At 37.8% G+C, this 20,084-nt stretch overlaps 1 protein-coding gene across 1 annotated transcript in view; it reads left to right on the top strand.

The window, feature by feature from the left end:
• The window catches only part of igsf9ba (immunoglobulin superfamily, member 9Ba), a gene marked incomplete at both ends in the record, with an annotated part of 67,793 nt that overhangs the window by 36,202 nt on the left and 11,507 nt on the right, over positions 1–20,084 (top strand). The window contains 10 exons of the mRNA XM_079245775.1: positions 559–710; positions 6,224–6,341; positions 9,644–9,785; positions 12,841–12,986; positions 14,173–14,315; positions 14,880–15,020; positions 15,119–15,238; positions 15,377–15,527; positions 16,944–17,067; positions 17,811–17,986. Of these exons, the coding sequence (XP_079101901.1) occupies positions 559–710; positions 6,224–6,341; positions 9,644–9,785; positions 12,841–12,986; positions 14,173–14,315; positions 14,880–15,020; positions 15,119–15,238; positions 15,377–15,527; positions 16,944–17,067; positions 17,811–17,986 (1,413 nt within the window). The remainder of the gene's footprint in view (positions 1–558; positions 711–6,223; positions 6,342–9,643; positions 9,786–12,840; positions 12,987–14,172; positions 14,316–14,879; positions 15,021–15,118; positions 15,239–15,376; positions 15,528–16,943; positions 17,068–17,810; positions 17,987–20,084) is intronic.

Here is a 20,084-nt window from a genome sequence, read left to right on the forward strand (position 1 = left end):
TCTGAATTTTACAGATGACAATGTTTCTATTCAACGACAAAACTACATAAAGCTGAAGCTCTTGTTAAAGTAATCTGTCGAGCGGGTATGTTGTTACATAATGTTTACCGAGCAGTGAGGAGTTTGAGGAGACCTAAAGGGCTTTTAACTGGTTTTACGCTTCATCCTGAGGGACACAAAATGTGAAGATGTTTTAAATTACTGTTAATGAAAGGTGTCTTGGAAAAGTCAGAGAATCAACAAATATTATCTCTACTATGGCAGTCCGAGCCAATCCGAGCCGACATTATTTATAAAGTGCTTTACAACAGTGGTTATAGTTTAAAATCCAATACCATCTTACTTTCTATACATCAAGTAAAACCTTTGACCTGTTGAAGTTGCCTGAAGGGTAAAAAAAAAAGCAAAAGGCAAGAGTGATTAATGCTCATAAGACAATGAGAAACCCACAGAAAAGTTAACGTTTCATTTAGTCCATTTACTGTGGCAGCTCCTGAGGTCTGTGTGTGCAAAATGGTGCAAACTGTTGTGGTAAAAATGATTCCTTTCTCTCCACAGCCCCACCATCATTTACAGTGACGCCACCACAATATGTGGAGGCCAAGGAAGGAGGAAGCACTCTGCTTAGCTGCTCTGCCCAGGGAAATCCAAAACCAATAATCAGCTGGCTGAGGGAGGGGGAGGAGCTTGCGACCAACACAAAATACTCGGTAAGAAAATATGATGACCGAAATTCAGATTTATGATGCACAAAAATAGAGACAAGCTTTGGTGCACAGATGGTGTCATCCACTGATCCCATCTGTACAGAAAGTATGTTATGGTCTGTATCTCATCTGGGCCAATATCTGTTCATCCTGATGGAGAAGTAGCTATATTTTTTTGTGCTGGTTAATACTTTAATCTTTCAAGTTGATGGTCTAAGTTCAGATGAAATCTAAAAAGAATGGAAATGCGGGGGAAAAGTCACGAAACAGTCTTTTAAACTTAATAACCGGCTCTGCTACCGATTCCTCTTCACTTCTGTTGCACGACAAGTTAAAGATCGTTGAGATTTGGTTAAAGAAGACCTAAATATGCATTTGGCTCAAGACGACTAAACCAAACAGTTGTTTCTGCTGCCTTGTAATGTGATTTGTAAAAAAAATAAAAAAATAAAAAAAATACACTGAGTCACTTTAACAGTATTAAGAATAGCTACTGGCGTCGCGTCTCGCTTTTCTGAGCTCTCTTTGCTGTCGGGTGAAGCCTGATTCTTATTCCTGTGAAAATAACTGCTGAATGTTTGATGTCATGACAAGATATTTCTGGCACATCTTCAGTGTGATTTGATAACAGCAAAGCGTCTCAGCAGCGATCTCAGGTGTGTGTGTGTGTGTGTGTGGTGCTGGTGTTAAAGAATCAAATGCATTTAACACACAGTTCCAACGCAGATGACTCAAGCCGCGATGCATTACAGCCACATCACGTTGCATCTTCAGTAAAAGGTGCAAATGTCAACTTCTGTCTCTCATGACGCTATGAAGCTGATTTTCCACATTAACATCGAAAAGCGAGGTGAGCTGAACGAAAAGAATGGAACCACAGCGACGCATTACAAAGCATGCTGCGGGAACAGAGCAGATTGTTTAACACGAGTTGGGACATTTTCACACTGCTGCTAACTGCTTGTTGGACTTTGCCTTTCTTTCCTCCATGCTTACAGCCTCTCATATGTCACTAATATTGCAGTCTGCTGCAGGCACTATCGAGTTTTCACAGCTGCCAGTGTGATATGCTGGAGAGGAAGTGACAGGAGCATACAGAGTCTGTTAAGGGCCTTTTTTTCTCCTTTCTCTTTCATTTTGCTTCTCTGCTCCATCTCTCCTCCCTCCCATCACCTCCTTTTGATACCACCCCCTTAGCAAATGATTAGACAACATTCCGATACATAATTAATCTCTCCTTTCTGCATCAATATTACATTAGTCCTGAAATGAATGTTACACTAAAAGGGAAAATCTCAAGCGAGAGCTGAAAGCTGTTTTTCTCCAGCTTCCTTCAGCCATTTGCTTGCACTTAATGTCTTTGCCCTGGAGTTCGGGAAAGCTCCTTCTTGTGGTGGAAATGCATATCATTGAGCATGAGGGTGTATTTGCTCACCCACATGCTCACATCCACGGTAACGTAATGGAGAAAGGTAGGAATGTGACAGACGGGGTTAGTGTTGAGCAGGAATCTTCCTCTTTTCTTCACTTTTCTTCATGACTGTTTTTTTTTTTTTTTTTTTTTTTACATACGTGCAGCAAAAGACACACTGAATAAAGACTTGAGAGGGAGTGGACAAAGACCAAGATGGGATTAGAAGATCTTCACAAAAAAATAATCACAGACCAGAAAAAAAAGGCAAGCAGGAAGACAACTGCTGCTTCGCTGGCACCGAACTTAATATCATTCATGGATGTGTCAGTGAAGTAAATGTGACAGAAATAGAGATTCAGTCTCACTGCTCCCCTTCACACTCCCTCCTGCATATATTTAATCTTCCTTCACCTTGGACTGAGCTCAGCTGTGGCACAGAAACTATTCTAACAGGCTGGTGACTGTTACATTACATTGGAGCTTCTTATTTTTGCTGTCAAGGAAGTCTATTGTAATCACTGCAGCATTTGCTGTGTGGAGGAGTGTAATGGTTTCATCCACCGTCAATTTGTTTCTTTGACTTTTTAAGTTTGAGTGCAGTTTTTAAATTGCAGGATTTGAGAAAAGCTGGATGAAATCCTGCACAAATGGAGGTTTTCCTCATTCCTATTGGGATGCAACAGAAAACCCTGATCTGATGGAACGTCTAAGATGTTGCTAAGAGGACGGAGATAAAAAGAAAAATATTAGGAATATGCTCTGCTTTGATCCAAACACCTCTGTGTATTTGAACTCTCTTCAGATAGTGTCATGCCCATCCTCAGCCAGCCTGCATCTCCATCTCCAGCAGCAGTTTTCTGATCACATTAAAAGTTCTCCCACGAAGGACAGAAAGAACATTGACTTTTAGAGCTTAAGCTCCCGAATGCAAATGCTGATTGATTTACAAATTTGAGGTTATTTGCTTTTTTTTTTTTTTCATCTGCTGTGCCGAGTTGGATTCTTGGGAGATTTGTGAGATTAAAACAGAATCCCAATGTGCCACTCTTGAATTTACTTTATGTGTTTATAGAGGAGACAGCTGTTCTACCTGTCTTATGAAGTCTAGTAAGGAGGCTTGTGTAATATCAGGGCTGGAGAGTATTTCCTGAAACAAGGGCAGAAAATATCATCGATGATCTAAGAATCTTTTTTATAAGTTCATTTTTTCTCCTTTGGTCAAGTTCTCCAACAGCTTTTCGTAGAAAGAAAGTTCTAAAAATCAATCAAATAAATGAAAAGAAAAAAGAAATGGAAAAAAAGTGTTTTATATAATATTCTGTACTGGAAATAAAATGTGGCATGGCATGGCATGCAGTACATGTATGCTACATCTGACTTGATTGGCTTGTTTGTTGCCAAGCAACAAACATAACACCCCAATGTACTTGGACTGACTTTCACAACGGTTCACTTTCTGCTGCATAAACAGTTTGCCATCAGGTTTTCTGCTCATTTTTATTTGTATTATTTTGGAAAATTAATTCATTGATTTATTTCTTATTACTCTTCCTTTTCTCTTCTTATTATTACACTTAATGATATGTACATTGTAAAAAGACATTCAGTTGGTAACACTATATTGTTACTGTTTAAACCCATTATGGTTTAAACTCCTTCTTGAATATTGAATATTCTCTGATGTATCAGTACAGATTTATTGATTTTCCATTCTGTTATATCCAATATCAGCAGTAAAGAATGGGATTTCATAACCCGTGTAATACCTGGGACCAGATGCAAAAAAACTCCAAATGAAATATGACATGATGGACATTAAAATGCTGCTTTATTGTAACTGTTAAACTTCTTTGGTGACAAAATGTCAGACTGAAAAGGTTTGAATATTTATTATATTACTTCAGCCAAGAATATACATATATATATATATATATATATATATATATATATATATATATATATACATACACACATATACATACACACATACACTTATACAAATTTAGCAAGTTATTAAACAGATGCTGTTGTAATGTTTTTTAAGCTGAATAATGCCATTTACTGTTGATATATGATTTGATAAATGATTCCACTCATACATTTCTCTGTAACAAACTGTCTTTTTTCATTGCATTAGTCTTAGCTTTAGGTAATATATCATTATTTCCAGCATGCCTAGGACAATATCCATGTATATTTATACTGAACTGAAGGTTTTTATAAAGTGTCATCAGCGTTTTTGCTCCTGAAATGCTCTTGATTAAAGTGAGTAGTGAGTACAATTGTGTATCTTTTACCAATAACCAGTTTAAATGATTATGCATTAAGATCACATTAGTCCTGTACTTACATTTCGCTGTTGTAAGTGCTGCATGGTTTTGTAGTATTTGAAGTTTCTTAAGTATTTCATTCGATGCTCTGGACCAGATAACCGGACAGCCATTCAAGTTGGAAAAGATTTATGATTATGTCCTTCATTGCAATTGTAGGTAAATGTTGCTTTTCTTCTAAGTGCTGTGATTATTCCTCCTCTTAATGTTTATCAAATTATCAGTCACTCTTACAGACATGATAACATATTCAGTGACCAAGAATCAGATTTACTTTGATGTCTGACATGGGCTGTCAATGACAGAAGATTGTTAGTCTCTATTAAATGAAAAATAGGAATGACATTTTAAGAATAATCAAAATAACCCTACATTCGTCTGTTTCATTTGTTAAACCCGGGGAGTTTTATCCTCTTTCTACTGTTTTAATCATTGCACAATGCTTTACAAACCTCAGAGTGATGTTTTGCAGAAATGCCCTGATTAGTTTCCACTCCCAACACTCAGTGTGTCGCACGTGTTGCTTGTTTATAGCAGTGACACAAAAGTGTTATCTTGTGATAGATAGATGATGAAACAGTTTGCCAACAGACTTGCAGAAGTTAAAAGCTGCTTTGTTTTATCTTCCAGTCGCATCTCTTGGCTATTAAACGTTTGAAAGACAGATGAATAGGAGTAATTCTGCAGGCATAGCAGACCCCCCCCCCCCCCCCCCCCCCCCCCCCCCCCCTACTCCTCAGCTGTGTGAATGGACAGACTACAGCTGTCTGTGACCTGAATGGACAGAGCCACTTGCAACCTGTTGCATAATTTATGAGGGTGTTTCTATTAGGTTTGGTTAATGTGTTCCCCCAGCATTCTCATCAGCGCTTGCACACAGGGACATGCGGCGGCAGAGTTGATGTTTCCAAGGTTACACAATGCAGGAATCAGACCTGGAGTTAATTAAACCATGGCACATCCATGACTTTAAAGGCTTTGATGAGTTTTCTTTTGGAGTAATTCTGAAAGCTAACTTATTTGAAAGATCAGGAGCATTTTGCTTTTTCCATCTTCATGTTGTTGTAAAAATCTGTATAAAAAAGTTCCTGAGTCAAAATTTAAAGTACTATACTTTAATATTTTTAAATTTATGTCAGAGATGAGTAGGTTATTGCCTTCCTAAGAAAAAAAATAAACTGACGGCTCTGAATATGTCCATAACAAAGGATTTATAATAAGTATAATGTATAAAAAGTCATTAAATAAGTGTAGTCCCATATATGTTGCATTAAACCACTGGTCCTGTCTTTGGTTACTTCTGATCATTTGTGGTTTAATGAGATCCAATGTCATATTTTGTTTTTCTATCATCGTAATTTTTTTTCTTGGCTGACAATCACAAAAGAATTGGAGTTTCATTTGAGTTCACCTTCTGAACATTTATTAATTTGTCTGTTTTGGGGAAATTAGTGACTATAAAGTACTGACATATAGTAAATAGAACATTTAAAATATTTTTTGTAACTGTGGTATAATAATAATGCATGGCTTATATAAAATCCTACATCACACATGGACTTACAGCATTGTTTGGGTCCACTAACTCAATCTACTTTATATTTTCTGAATTGATTAAATATTCTGGTCTAAAAAACATTAAAACTAAATGTCTTCACTGTGCACTGAGATCAGTGAAGCTGGACCTTTGCTGTGAATTTTCTGTCAATTTTATTACGTTGGTGTTGTCAGACGTTGGATGGTTATTAGTTTTGCCTTCATTTGAACCACAGGTTCATGATGGCAGTCTGACCATCCTTGGCATCACCAGAGATGACAGAGGGGCGTACACATGCAGAGCCTACAGTGAGCAGGGAGAAGTGTTCCATGCTACCCGTCTTCTGGTTCAAGGTAATGTCTCCACAGACTAACACTGCATTGTTATTATTACAGTAAGTTTTGGAGCAAATGCATTACAACTGTTCTCTTCGTGCTCTCTACCTGTGGCCTCACCTTGTATTTGCATCAATGCACCAGCTGTGTTTCAGTGTTTAGACTTAAAGGCAAATCCATGCAGCTCTCCGGTGCAGTGATGTGTGTAACATACCTTATGGGGCTGTGTCAGGCAGTCCAATAGTTCAGTCTGAGGCCTCTTCATGTGTATGTGTGTGTGTTCATGTACATGGCCATGTGTGTAAAGCAGGATCTTTCCATGAGAACGTCGCTGTCTGACTCCGGTCCATTAACCAGGCTCTCTGCTAGACACAGATCAGATAGTTGCTGGTTGTGATACCAGCCTCCAGTTTCTCCCAATCTTCTGATACAGCAGGACTTCAGGGAGTTAACGGTGTGTATTTAACAAGCAACTGAGCGTCTTGCTTTTATGGCAGAGTAGGCGTCAGGTCTATTTTAACGCTTGACTTCTTGTAGGCGCAAACAGCCGAGGATTTACTCTTCTCTGCGCTAACAGTAGAATAATTATACATAAAGTATGAATTCACCCAATGCAAACACATTTGCCTTAGCTGTGTTTTACTGAGTAAACTGTTTGATTAGTTATGTGTGACGCAGCGGCATTGAGATATCTGCTAGCACAACACACTTGAACAGAGGGTTTTTTTCTCATTTCAACATCATTAGGAAAAAAAAAATGACATAGAGTAACTGTACCGTTTTGTTTTGGATACTTTCATAGTACTGCAGCTCTTGTAAGAAATAATACAATAAAAAGCTGTAATATGACAGAAAACACATATATTAAGGATTATGTTGTAGAGTTCGGCTGCAAGAGTAGTTTTGAGAAGAATGTATTGCAAAAGTAAAATCATAAATCATTAAAAGAAAAGTGCAGATGAACAAACTGCAGAGATAACATCCAGCTACCATCTATGATGTATAATCTATGCAATAACTCGTCATTGATGCTTGGAACAAAATCTACACATTATTCAGTGAAAAACAGAACAATATTTAACCCAAGTCTGGTTATATTTTGTTTAACATTTTGGTGCCATGCATAGTTTTAGTTCAGTTAGGCTTGTTTTAATATGATTACAGTGTAAAATACTAAATTACAAATGAACAAGAAGGAGCCTGTGCTGCTGAAATCCAATAGTTCAACTCAGAAATATTAGCCACCATATTTAAATGATATTTAAAGATATGGCATATTTGCATATTGTTTTACCACATCACAGTAGACTTAATTCTCTTTTATTGAACCCATGTAGTCCTGCCTTTTTGGTACAGATGTTGCGTACCAACCATGATTATATTTGAGTTACAGAGTCTAAAACACAAACATACACATACTGCAAACTGGTTTTAAATTTGCACTTGTGTAATTTTTTTCATATTTCTTTTTTTTTGTTTATTTTTTTCATTTGTATGTTGCTTTCTAAGCTATGTTGTGTTTTCTTAAGTGGTCTATAACTAAAGATGGTATGGCATTTATGTGATGTGCATTAAAAAGTTTGTCTGTTTTGTAATAGTTTAATAAAAGGGATCATCAACTAATTTGTCATTAATTACAATTATTTATGTAAAATGTCCTAATTTTAGATGAAGAACTGAAATAGGTTCTTCTCATAAATACTCTCAGACTGAGCAAAAACAAGTAGACATCTGTGGAGTCATGATTTTTGCAGAGGTGATCTGTTTTTAATTGTTATGAGAAACATCTTCTCTGCTGCTGCTGGTCGTCCCAGCTGATGTATAAAGCTGAGAGGAAAATAACCAGGGGGTTTGGATCTGGGGCCTCTCATAAAAGACAGCTTACCTTTCATGGCTTCTGCCGTTTTATTGGAAGTTTAGAACAAACCTAGAGTACCTTGGGGGGATGGAGGGGTTGCAATGTGAGGCACGCACGAGCTGCAACTTGGACTACTGTTGAGGTTACAGTAACTGGCTGCTCACTGTATTTCACACCAGACTGTGGAGAGATATTATAAATAATATGTAGCATATGCTTTTTCTCACGCTGATCTATTAAAGGGAAAAATAAACCCTTTTAAAGACATTTTTAACAAGGAAAATTATGCAGAATTAGTTTGGATCTAGTAGCATTTTGAATACATTGGTCTTCTCAGCACACCCTCATACAGAGAAGCGTATTTCAAATCGTTTAATTTTTTCAGCACACATCATGTTTTCAGTAATGTTTTTTTTTTGTTTTGTTTTGTATTTTACTGTGTACAGTATTTCCTGCTGCTTTACTGTAATTATTTCTGTATTTTTCTTACATTTTCCAAATGAAGGTCATTCAGGCTGGTACATGTTTTCTCACCGCTTCAATGTGAGGATTAATCATATGTTGGAGTACTTCCTGCCTATTTTATTGCTTGAACAAAACATTTATAAGCATGTCAGATATATTGTAATTTCCTATATATACAAATAATCGGAATTTGATAATTAACTCGAGTTAGTTACGGCTAGAAATTGATGGCTTTAGCATGCATGTTTATTGATAATTGTATTTCCATTCAGTTTAATTATATTGTCATGAATTAGAATCATATAACTGTGCTTACTTATTATTATGGGTTAGTCTAACTGATAAGTGTGCTATAAAACGACAAAACCAACACCAGGTACACCATTCAGCATAGCATAATTAACGTTCCACAAAAACTGCAAATCCTACAAAAACAGGCAATGGGCCGTGTCTGCTGACATTATGTTGTAATCAAAACGTAAACCTAAAACTATTAAACACAGAGTTGGTCTTTGACAGTCGTATCCCACCATCTCTTATTATTAAACATTAAACATTGATACCAGTATAAAGCCCAAATTATCTGATAAAGAGGAGAAATTTGATTTAGTTTTGCAAAGATTTTTATAATAAATTGATCATATGTCAATATGTTGATATGTATTGTAAAGGAGGTCACACAGATAATGATCACCTGTCCCTCTGCAGCTCAGCGCTGAGCACTACGCTAAGCATCTTTCAACTCAATGTTTTCCTTTTACAACCAACACTGTTATTGTTTTTTTTTCCACTTATACCATTGCAGCTGTGTCCATGGTCTGCAGACCTAACTGAACACCACTTCCTCGTCCTTAAAGATCAAGCAGACATAGCTGAAATCTAACTGGTGAAATTTGAGCAGTTTGGGGTTTTTTTTTCCTATCAAGTTAGGGACTGCTTGACATAGATAAAAGAAGAAGAAAAAGATGTACAGTAACACTTTCTCTTTTTCTCTTAGGGCCTCCATACATCGTCTCACCACCTGAAAACGTCACTGTAAACATATCCCAGAATGCACTCTTCACTTGTCAAGCAGAGGCGTATCCTGGCAACCTGACCTACACTTGGTTTTGGGAGGAGGACAACGTCTACTTCAAGAAGTAAAGTTATGATCGAGTTTACTTCTGTATTGTTGCAGTAACATTTCTGCACGGAGACATGTCTGTGACATTAAAATGTAAGAATTCTGGACATTTAACTCACCCTGACAGACAGCATGGGGGCCTTTATCTCCTGGCTTTAGTGTTGTGAGTGACACTGTGTGCCTCTGAGCGTTTTTCTTGTATTTTGACTGGCTGTCCAAGAGTATTAGCTATGTGTCTGTATTTATGTGTGTGTGCGCCCTGTCCTGCTGTGGCCCCAAAGGCAGTTAGAGTGGGCCTGCTGGGGGTCTGTCTGGAGCATGCCAGGCAAGTTAGTGTGCTCTGATGTCAACATTGCATGACTCAGGCCTGGTGTCATCTATACGCCTCATGCAGTGATGATCTAAAGAGCAGCACCGACCGCTACAGACTCCCGAGAGCTTCACAGGCTTAGAGTTTTTACACTAAACAAGTGACAGACAAGTTGGAAGGAGGAAGAAGTAAATTAGACTCTGACTGGGAGTGAAAATAAGTGGCTGACACACTTGGAATGTTTAAGCTAATTTTGAAATGCTTTTATTGCTTTTAAAACAAATTTTTTTTCGTCATCTCAAGACTGAACATGTCTACTCAGGCTCACTATTTTCTCTAAATTCCTATTTAAATTAGTCATAGTAACAATCTATAACATGTATGATGAACATGTTCAAGTTTGTATATCACAATAAATACCCAAAGAAAAATAAGTTAAAAAAAAAAAAAAAGTTCAAATGATATGTATAGAGCAACATTAACGTGCACTTCCCTCCAGGTAATGCATTATGTACGAACAAAGAGAAATCCACAAACATGACTCAGTACGATAGCACCGATGACCTTCTTGCTGATATTTGTCAATAAACAATATACACAGTTGATAGACAATACATAATGCACCGTATAGAAGATATACAGATAGAAGACAAGCAGTATGTGTAAAGCACAGATGTGTGTGATTACACAGGCAGAAGAGATTATCATGCTTTAGTGTTGATGTTAATCAGCAATTTAAGGAGACAATTTTTTTAACAAGATGACAATTTCCCAACATGATTGGATCAAAACGCCAAAGAGATACACTTCACCTTTTTCATTTTAAACCATGAGTTAACAGCTCTTTTCACAGCAACTGGTTTTATGGCAAGAAGCCAGTCCACCACTCCCTTCAGCAGCTTATTATTGTACTTAAGATTTATCTAACTGCTTTGATCTTGCAAGTTTGGACGGAGATTACATTTGTACCATTTTGCAGACTTGTATGATATTATCATGCCTCAAGAAATCCCTGAAGCATGATAATACCTTACAAGAGAGCATACGGTACCTACTACCATGCAAGGTGATGCTACCACTGACCAAACTGGTTGGACGATACTTTACAAGCTTTTTTAATATTCCATTTCTCATTTCTGGAGTTTGACCACGGTAGGCTGTTACTGGTTCCCCATTTAGGCTCAAACTTGTCATCTATTGAATTGGACAAACTGGCAAAACACTGCACCACAGGTAGGTTAGTGGATACTCCAGCTAGACACAAGATTAATGCATCTGGTCAAAAATAATGTAGTTCCTCTATCACTCAGTCACCCCATAAACCCTGGAGTTCCCTGTCAGTCCATTCCTTAAATGAAGGTTGTTTCTTGGTGCTGATGCTGCACATCAGCAACAAGAAAGTTAGTTTCTCATAAGTGTTATTTTTTAAGCAAAGCTAGTCTATGTAATGTTTGAAGATCCTGCACCAAATGATGAATTTAAATTTCAAGACACAATTTATAAGATATTTATAGATATTTATAGATCAGATGTCCTGGTACAGGGGAAGGTGCTATTGTTTTTCTTTTTTTTTTTTTTTTACTGAACTTTCAAGCTATTGACGAGAACTGGTTGTCAATAATAAAGCAAAAAGGCAAGTGCTACAACTTCAAACTTCCCATTTTTGCAGTGGAAGCAACATGATATAAACTAAAAGTTGGGTGAAGTTAATGATGAACAGCAAAATGTAGATAGATAGAAGACATTTATTGAAACCCAGAGATTGCAAATGCTGATGTTTTGTTTTTCTTAGTTCTCAACTTGTTTGTGACTTAAAAATGCCAACTATCGTCTCTCAAGCAGGGAGTAATCAATTCTTAAGTGAATATTTTATCAAGCATGGTATGAAACAGTCGCGTTTTGTATCGAAAGAAACACATTGCAGCTTTGCCTCAGGTATGTTCACCTCTGTTAGCTTTGATACTTAAGGAAAGCATCCAGACTGAAGTAACTGCATTGTGATTATCTTAATGTGTTATTAGATTTGTTGTTAAATGCAAATAAGACTTGTTGATATCATGTTGTAGTTGTACAACATTACTTCTCTATTAGTAAATAATTTATTTCATGCAAAGTGTTTCTTAAAAGACTCAAAGATCATTGATGGCTAAAGAATAAAAGAGGCACTACAGGGAATCTTTCTCTTAACTCAATTTGTGATAACAGTGTGAGAAAAATAGGTGTGAAATCTTCGATAAATTGTCCTTAAATACGTTTATTTTGGCCTTCTTGAAAGTTAGCATCGCAGTCAATTCAGTAAGTTTTATGACATATTTGCAAATGCTTAATTAATCTGTAATAAAGCCACATAATCGTTCAACCTACAAGGTTTAAACCTTGAATTTATATCCAAACAGATTCTGCTTGAACTTTAGATCCTTTGCTTACAAATGGTGAGTTGTTGTGTGGATAAGGACAACTTCAGTATATTCTTACCAGGGTTTTGTTGAGTTCTGTGTGTTGAAGCAGGAAAAAAAAGTGAAGGTTGCTCCATTTGGTGATTAGCAGATTTATTTGAAGCTCTTCCTCTGTACTCTGTGTTCTCTGGTTGTCTCTATGTCAGCTGCTGTTTGACTCTCTGCTGCTCTCTTATGGCACTTCGATGTCATTTAGGCCAAAAAAAAAAAAAAAAAAAAAAAAGGAAAAGAAGTAGACATGTGCTCTGTGCTTCTGGTGGGTTCTAGCAGCATGGTGTAATAAGAACATGTGTGTGTTCTTGCAGTGATCTGAAGCTCAGAGTGCGTATCCTCATCGACGGCACCCTCATCATCTTCCGGGTCAAGCCGGAGGATGCCGGGAAATACACCTGCAGTCCAAGCAACAGCCTCGGCATCTCGCCGTCAGCATCAGCCTACCTGACTGTTCAGTGTGAGTGTTACCATGGAGACAAAGTGGAGGGGGAGGGGCGGGAAATTGGTACAGCTAGCTGTGAGGAAAGGAGAACAGCGGCAGCCGTATGAAGACTGCTGTCGTTTTTGGCCCAATCACTTCACAGACCTCTCATTTGAAGGTCATGCATTACATGGAGGCAGCTCCCAAACACCACCTTCATTTTGTCTTTTGATTGTTTTCATATTGTTGATACTCTAAGTCCAGCTGCAGACTGACCCCCGGCTGGAGATTGACCACTATTCCTGGTTTCTTGTAAATCCAAACCCCCTTTATGAAGTGGTGACATTCTTCTGCATCAGCTACCGCTGAACCAAATGAGGTTTCATCTTCAGCCCTCTGTGTTGTGTGGAGCTAATTTACTCCCAAGTTGCTGCTGGCCATTGATTATTGTGCTACCGTATGAGGGAGCAGAGAGATTCACAGCACTGCAGGCATCAGTGGCCTCACATACAGCAGACCGTTCTGAAACCAGTGTTCCGGATGCTATGTGCAAAACGATCGCAGGCTTAATCACCCCCAGGAAAGTCTTAAAATCCCAGGGGATTGCTTTACAGTAATCTTACACTTCTTTTCAGCACACAAGTACGAGACTCAGAAGACACATTCAGAGCTGCAACATAGAAATGATCAATGAGTGCAGATTTCTGGCTGCGCAAATTGCAGTTAATTAGAATTTGTGTTCGTTTATACAAAATCCACACCACTCACCTGGTTTGAAGGATATGATTAAATGTGCATGGTGAGATTTTTTTTTGTTGTGGCTAAAAAGTCAACTTTTTAAAGATTTAAAGCTGCACAGCATTAGACACATGCAGTGACTACACTGAAAATTCTGCATTTTGATTTTTGCTGTTCGTTTCCTCGACTAATTCCCTTTTCAGACCTCCTCTCATGTTCCCTTAGTTGTGCTTCCATAACGTCATCCAGTCTTGAAACCAACGCATAAAAATATGCAAGTGTCACTGAAATATTGATGTTGCCATGATTTTGATTTAATGCAACACAATCATTTTATATTTTTGTATTTCAATGCGAAAAAAGAAAAGAAAAGTTTGTCTTTATGTATTCTTATTATTATGTTGAGATGCATTTGCAATGCACTGGTTTTTCCTTAGAAATGTATATATCCTGAATGTAACTCTGTCCCGTCCTTTTTGGGCAGACCCCGCCCGAGTGATCAACATGCCCCCCGTCATCTACGTCCCACGGAAACTGCCAGGCATCATCCGCTGCCCAGTGGATGCCAACCCACCTGTTATTTCAGTGAAGTGGGAGAAAGATGGCTACCCGCTCAGAGTGGAGAGGGTAAGTCTTTGGCCTCAGAAATTTAAAATTTTCTTTATTGTTTTATAGTTTCACAATGATTTTATTGATAACTTTGATACTATATAATTACATAAAGTCCAGTTTGCTTTATAAGTTGTTTTTGATGATCAAGTAACACCCAAAAAGAAGATTTTATAGCATCTTTACTGTATGGGGTGTTATTTGTGAAACTAATTGCTATATTTAAACAAAACACATATTTGTTCACTATTACAGTGCAGATGTTTGAATTATAATCTCCTCAAAGTTAATTCTGTACCAATTAACCAGAACATTAAAAGCACTTACATGTTCTTGTGTCGGTGTTTATAATCCAATCAAAAGCACTCACCCATCGGTATGAATACAGGAACTCCTGTGGTGTCTGGTTACAAGATGTTAGGTCTTCTGATTTGGACCAATGGACCACGGCCTAGCAAGCATTTTACTTTTAATGTTAAAAGCAAATTTGTGGATTTTTTCATCTTGCGTAGTTCAGACCCTGAGAATCCAGGAAAACCAGTGAAATCAAGCATTTCAGGTGCCTCCCTCTCTGTCTTGCAGTACCCCGGTTGGAGCCTGATGCCAGATGGAAGTATCCGGGTGGCAGAGGCCACAGAAGACTCCCTGGGCACCTACACCTGTGTGCCTTACAACGCCTTGGGTACCATGGGAATGTCCCCCCCTGCCACTTTGGTGCTAAAGGTAGGTCACTGCTCAGGTTATTTTTGTGTGTGCAGTTCAGTTCCTGCCTGTTTCTGCTCCTACTTCTGCATGATGTCTGTTTGTGTGTGTTCATCAAGGATCCCCCTTACTTTAATGTGAGGCCTGGGGGGGAGTACCGTCAGGAGGCTGGGAGAGAGCTAGTAATCCCCTGTGCTGCTTCTGGAGACCCTGATATACCAACCATCACCTGGAGAAAGGTCCCATAGTTCTTCCACACAGCACAAGTTTCCTGAAAGCAGATCCTTTCTTGTTTGTTTTAGCCTTCACCAGTCATATGCTTTCATGTGTTTCGCCTTTGTTTAACCAATGTGTTCAAATGTTCATTTCTATTGAAGGTGGGGAAGCCAAGCAGGAGTAAGCACAACATCCTACCCAGTGGCAGCTTACAGTTTCTGTCCCTCAGCAAGGAGGACCATGGAGAGTGGGAGTGTGTAGCCACTAATGTGGTCACAAGCATCACTGCCAGCACACGTATCCTAGTCATCGGTACAAACAGTCTGCACAGTGCTCACATATACTGACCTTTTCTAGCCATTTTAAGTTCACAGTGATACCACTTGGCTTCATGGTTTGAGTGATTTAAAGTAAGTCAGAGAGATCCTAATCCTTCAAACTCCACACCGCCACCCAATTTCCTCTTGGGCATCATAAAAGTTTAATTTGGTCTTATCTGTCATAGCTTTATATGGTTAACTTAAAGGCTCAGTCTGTGGCCACAGTGTGTGATATCTACCCCACTACTACTCATTTCCCTGTTTCTGGCAGCTTAACTTATGTCATAGAGAGAAACACGATGACAACACATGCAACCACATGGTAGGCTAACGGGGTGACAGCTAGCTTAGTCTGTAGCCAGCACTGTTAGATTGGACCATGCAGATAATTTCAATTAGATTTTTTTTATCAAATCATAGAGAATAATAGCCAGATACCACCACTTTGTGGCCTGATCAATATCAAGCATACATACAATGCCATCAATGCCAGCGAGTGTTTTTACAAAATGTGACTCGTAAGACGGAATGAGTTTTGGTTGGTTGGTCAGTTTTACTGCTTCGATGTCGTGGCTTTGGAGTTTGACCAGACAAGCCAAAAACAGTGTTTTGGTTTTTTTTTTAAATGGTGTAGTTCTGCACAAAGCTCTTTGATGGCGTTGCAAAGAAATCCATGTTGATATTAAAAGTGAAGCCACATTCAAGCAGCTTGTTAGCATACTTTACACAGAAGACAGGGGAGAAAAGATTAAAAATCCATCACCTCTAAACCTCTCTAAAACCAGGTAATTCCACTGAGATTAAAAATCTCTTCGGCAAGGGAGATTTTTTGCCATGTGAACTGTGTTTTAACTCTATGACGATAATATCCCACGAATACAAACCCCTAAAACTCCAAATATGGCAACTTTATGTGTGGTAGAGAAGTGAGCAAGTTGATGATCCTGCTGCAGTGTGACGTCTGTGTAGCGGTTGTTCTGCAGCACAGCTGGCAGCTTGCCTGCATGTGACCAGCCGTCAGCTGACACGGGGTCATAGGGCAGCACAGACAGCTGTGCCTCTCAGACCAAGCTGAGGTCTGTCTTTAGTCCTAGTGAGAAGTAACTGGCTTTGGGCCACGCTGCACAGCTGTTAGGTGGGTGGGATGAACTTGACCTCGTGCTGGTGGCCACCACAGCCAGCATCACGTAGTCTAAAGAGAGCTGGCATAAATATGATGCAGCATCACAACCACTGATAAAACCTGCAACCAAAATCTTATCATTTGCTTTATTATTTTTATTAATATGTGAAAAATACAATATTTATACCAACTGTGTATAAGGTACTTAATTATTTGACATTTAAATTAGAATGAATGAATAATGAATGTATTCTTACTCTGTCTTTGTTTATGTAAACCACTCAGGCACCAGCCCACATGCTCCTGGCAATATCCACGTATTGCCCTCAACAACCTCTGCTAATGTTTCCTGGGAACCAGGTTACGATGGTGGCTTTGAACAGACATTCTCTGTGTGGTACGGTCCAGTGTGAGTGCTTTAACTCTTCTTCTAATCAATGGCAGATGCTTCCATGCTTCATGCTTATTAGTTCCTATGGATTGACATTAGAAAATCTTCTGGACTAATGAAGATACAATTTGATTTAATTCAGAAGCTCACAGCTAAATAGTTTTGCCAACAGATATTATCATAATGTTTATTTCACATTGCTTATTTCACATATATATATATATATATATATATATATATATATATATATATATATATATATATATATATATATATATATATATGTATATATATATATATATATATGTATAGGTATAAATCTTTAGTCTGAACTTTAGTCTGAACTTGTCACATCATACATAGATGTGATGTTAACCACCCAGCCAAACATGAATGAATGGAGAAAAAAAATCAAAACATGTCTCAAAACACTATTCCTCTGCAATTGCAGTGGACAGTCCTCACAGCAAATTCTTACATTTGTTTATGCTAAATGGAATAGTTTGCTCACCAGTTACAAACGTTAAACCAATACACCATAGTAGGTCAGTCAATATCTTGGTGCTGGTGATAACCTTTGGTTACCTCATATACTCAATCTTCCTCCATATGTCTATTATGTCAAATTTTGGAATAAAAATGACAGATATGTCAAAATAGAACTTGATGAATGACTAACTGTACAATCATTTTTTTTTCAGTATTTATAGAGTTGAAGGTAAACTTCCTGAAAATAACTTGGTGTATTTTTCTGTTCTCAGGTCTAAGAGAGTAGATTTTGGTCCTCATGACTGGCATTCAATGCCAGTTTCTGGTGCTCAGACCTGGTTGGTGGTGCCAGGGTTGGAGCCTGGGACGGAGTACCAGTTCAGTGTGTTGGCACAAAACAAACTGGGCACGGGCCCATTTAGTGAAGTTGTGACAGTCACCACTGCAGGTGGGTACCATTTATTAAAGACTGTTCCATCAATGTTTTCTGCTTCTGCTTCTAGTCTTTAGAATCGAGCTTCTGAGCTGCACTGAGATGCTATTTATAGCTTCAGAATATCTTCAGGTATGGAGGAGAATATACTGCCCTCTGGTGAGCCTTAAACCAGTTTATACGTTAGTTCACAGGAAAAATGGAGGATACCATCACCTTATCTTTTCAGTTTTAGCATTTTACTCAACATCCCTAAACATTGTTTTGAGTTTTCTGTAGAGAAACTGAGTTTAATGTTTGTATTATATTAATTATATTTAATAACTACTTCAACACAGACCAGTAAATGCAGTCATATTTGGCTAAAGGAGGCTTTTCCTATTCCAAGTTTACCTCCAACCTCATGTCTCATAGTATTGAGGCTCATTGATGTATGGCCTTCATAAGAGCATGTGGGTGTGTTTGGTGCATAAAGTGTGTCTGGTTGGTGACATCCTGTGCTGTAAACTGCACATCTCTCAGCTTTTAAATTGGGGGAATGCAGTGAATGGTGCAATAGATAATTATTACCGAAAACATTTTAACTAGTCACAGCAGCGAAGACGTAAGCGAGACTAATAACATTAATAATGGCGCCACGCCGTTTGTGTGAGGCGTTAAGCCAAACACCACAGCCATTATTAATGTTATTAGTTCCACCTGTCTGACAAGTCAAACAGTTTGAAAAGAGAAGGATCCTCTGAAATAGCAGCTTGTCAGCGAATTCAGCTGAATGCAACGGCTAATTAGAAATCTGTGGCTACATAATAAGTAGATTTTTACTGCCGTCAGGTTCGTATTTGTATGCCACCACTTAAACACACACTGAGTTAAAGGTGTGAAGTGCTTAAAATCTAAGACAAAAAAAAACTTTTTTACAAGGTAACAACATAGCTGGATATTACAACACATGAAAGTAAGAATGGATGTCTTTAAATGAAGGTATACGAAGGACAAAAGGCTGAATTGAAGCCTAAATATTGCAGCTGACAGATATTTAATTGATTTATTGATTGATTGATTGATTCAGTGATTTAAAAAAGCTAGATATTGAAAACCATAATAATGTTTTCGCTGATGGCTGGGTTTTACGCCACGGGAACACAGATTCTTTGACACATTACTGAGGAAGAAAGCTCAGTTGCTATGAGGGACTTGCTAAATTCTGAGCTAATTCACACACACAGACAGCCTCAATAGATGCTAATAAACAATGACATTTCTTCTGTGTGTTCAATTGTATCATAAACCATCTTTAAACTGTTTTTTAGTTACTTATTTTTGTTTATACAACATAAATCAAAAATCACCAAATAGTTCAGTCCATCCTCAGTCAGAGGCTTGTTCAATTCTTTTTTTATGTTATGATTCTTTGAAACTTTGATTCGTTCAAGACGACTTAAATGTCATAACGCCTGTGCTGAATATTTTAACCTGATCTGTCAAACATCCACATCGAAATCTACTCACTAAATTTGCACAAAACCTTTCTACTATTTCAATGACTTTGATCTACTTTCTTTGCTGTTTACTGTTTTGAAAATGTTGTTTTTATTGAAATACAGTCATGTGAAAAAGAAATTACCTTTTTAGTTTGGAAGTTTTGAGTGTGAGGACATGAAAAACTGAGCAAGTAGAACCTGTAATGAACAACACAATTTTTATTGTGTCATTGTTTATCAAACAAAATGTAAAACAAAAGGTAAACTGTGTGTGAAAAATGCCCATGCAGCTTCTGTTGGAATGTAGGAAGAATTAGAACTAAATGCAAATTAAATTTATGGCATACGATAATAAAGGAGACGTGCATGAATAAATTATGGCATACCTCAAATGAACTGACACAATATTGTTGAATTCCTCTATAATGATACAATACTAAAAACCTGACTAAATAAATGTCCTATCATCAAAAGTGGTTCTATAAACAGTTCAGTCTTGGGGTAGTGTTTAGTTTTTGACTCAGTTAATGACAAGCTGTACTATGCAACATGTTTTTAACCCTATAAAGCCAAAAATATAATAACTGATGCACAAAATGTCTGAGACGTTTTTGATCACTTCATGGTCAAAA

Source organism: Telmatherina bonti (genome assembly GCF_933228915.1).
Source record: "Telmatherina bonti genome assembly, chromosome: 9".
NCBI classification, from domain to species: Eukaryota; Metazoa; Chordata; class Actinopteri; order Atheriniformes; family Telmatherinidae; genus Telmatherina; species Telmatherina bonti.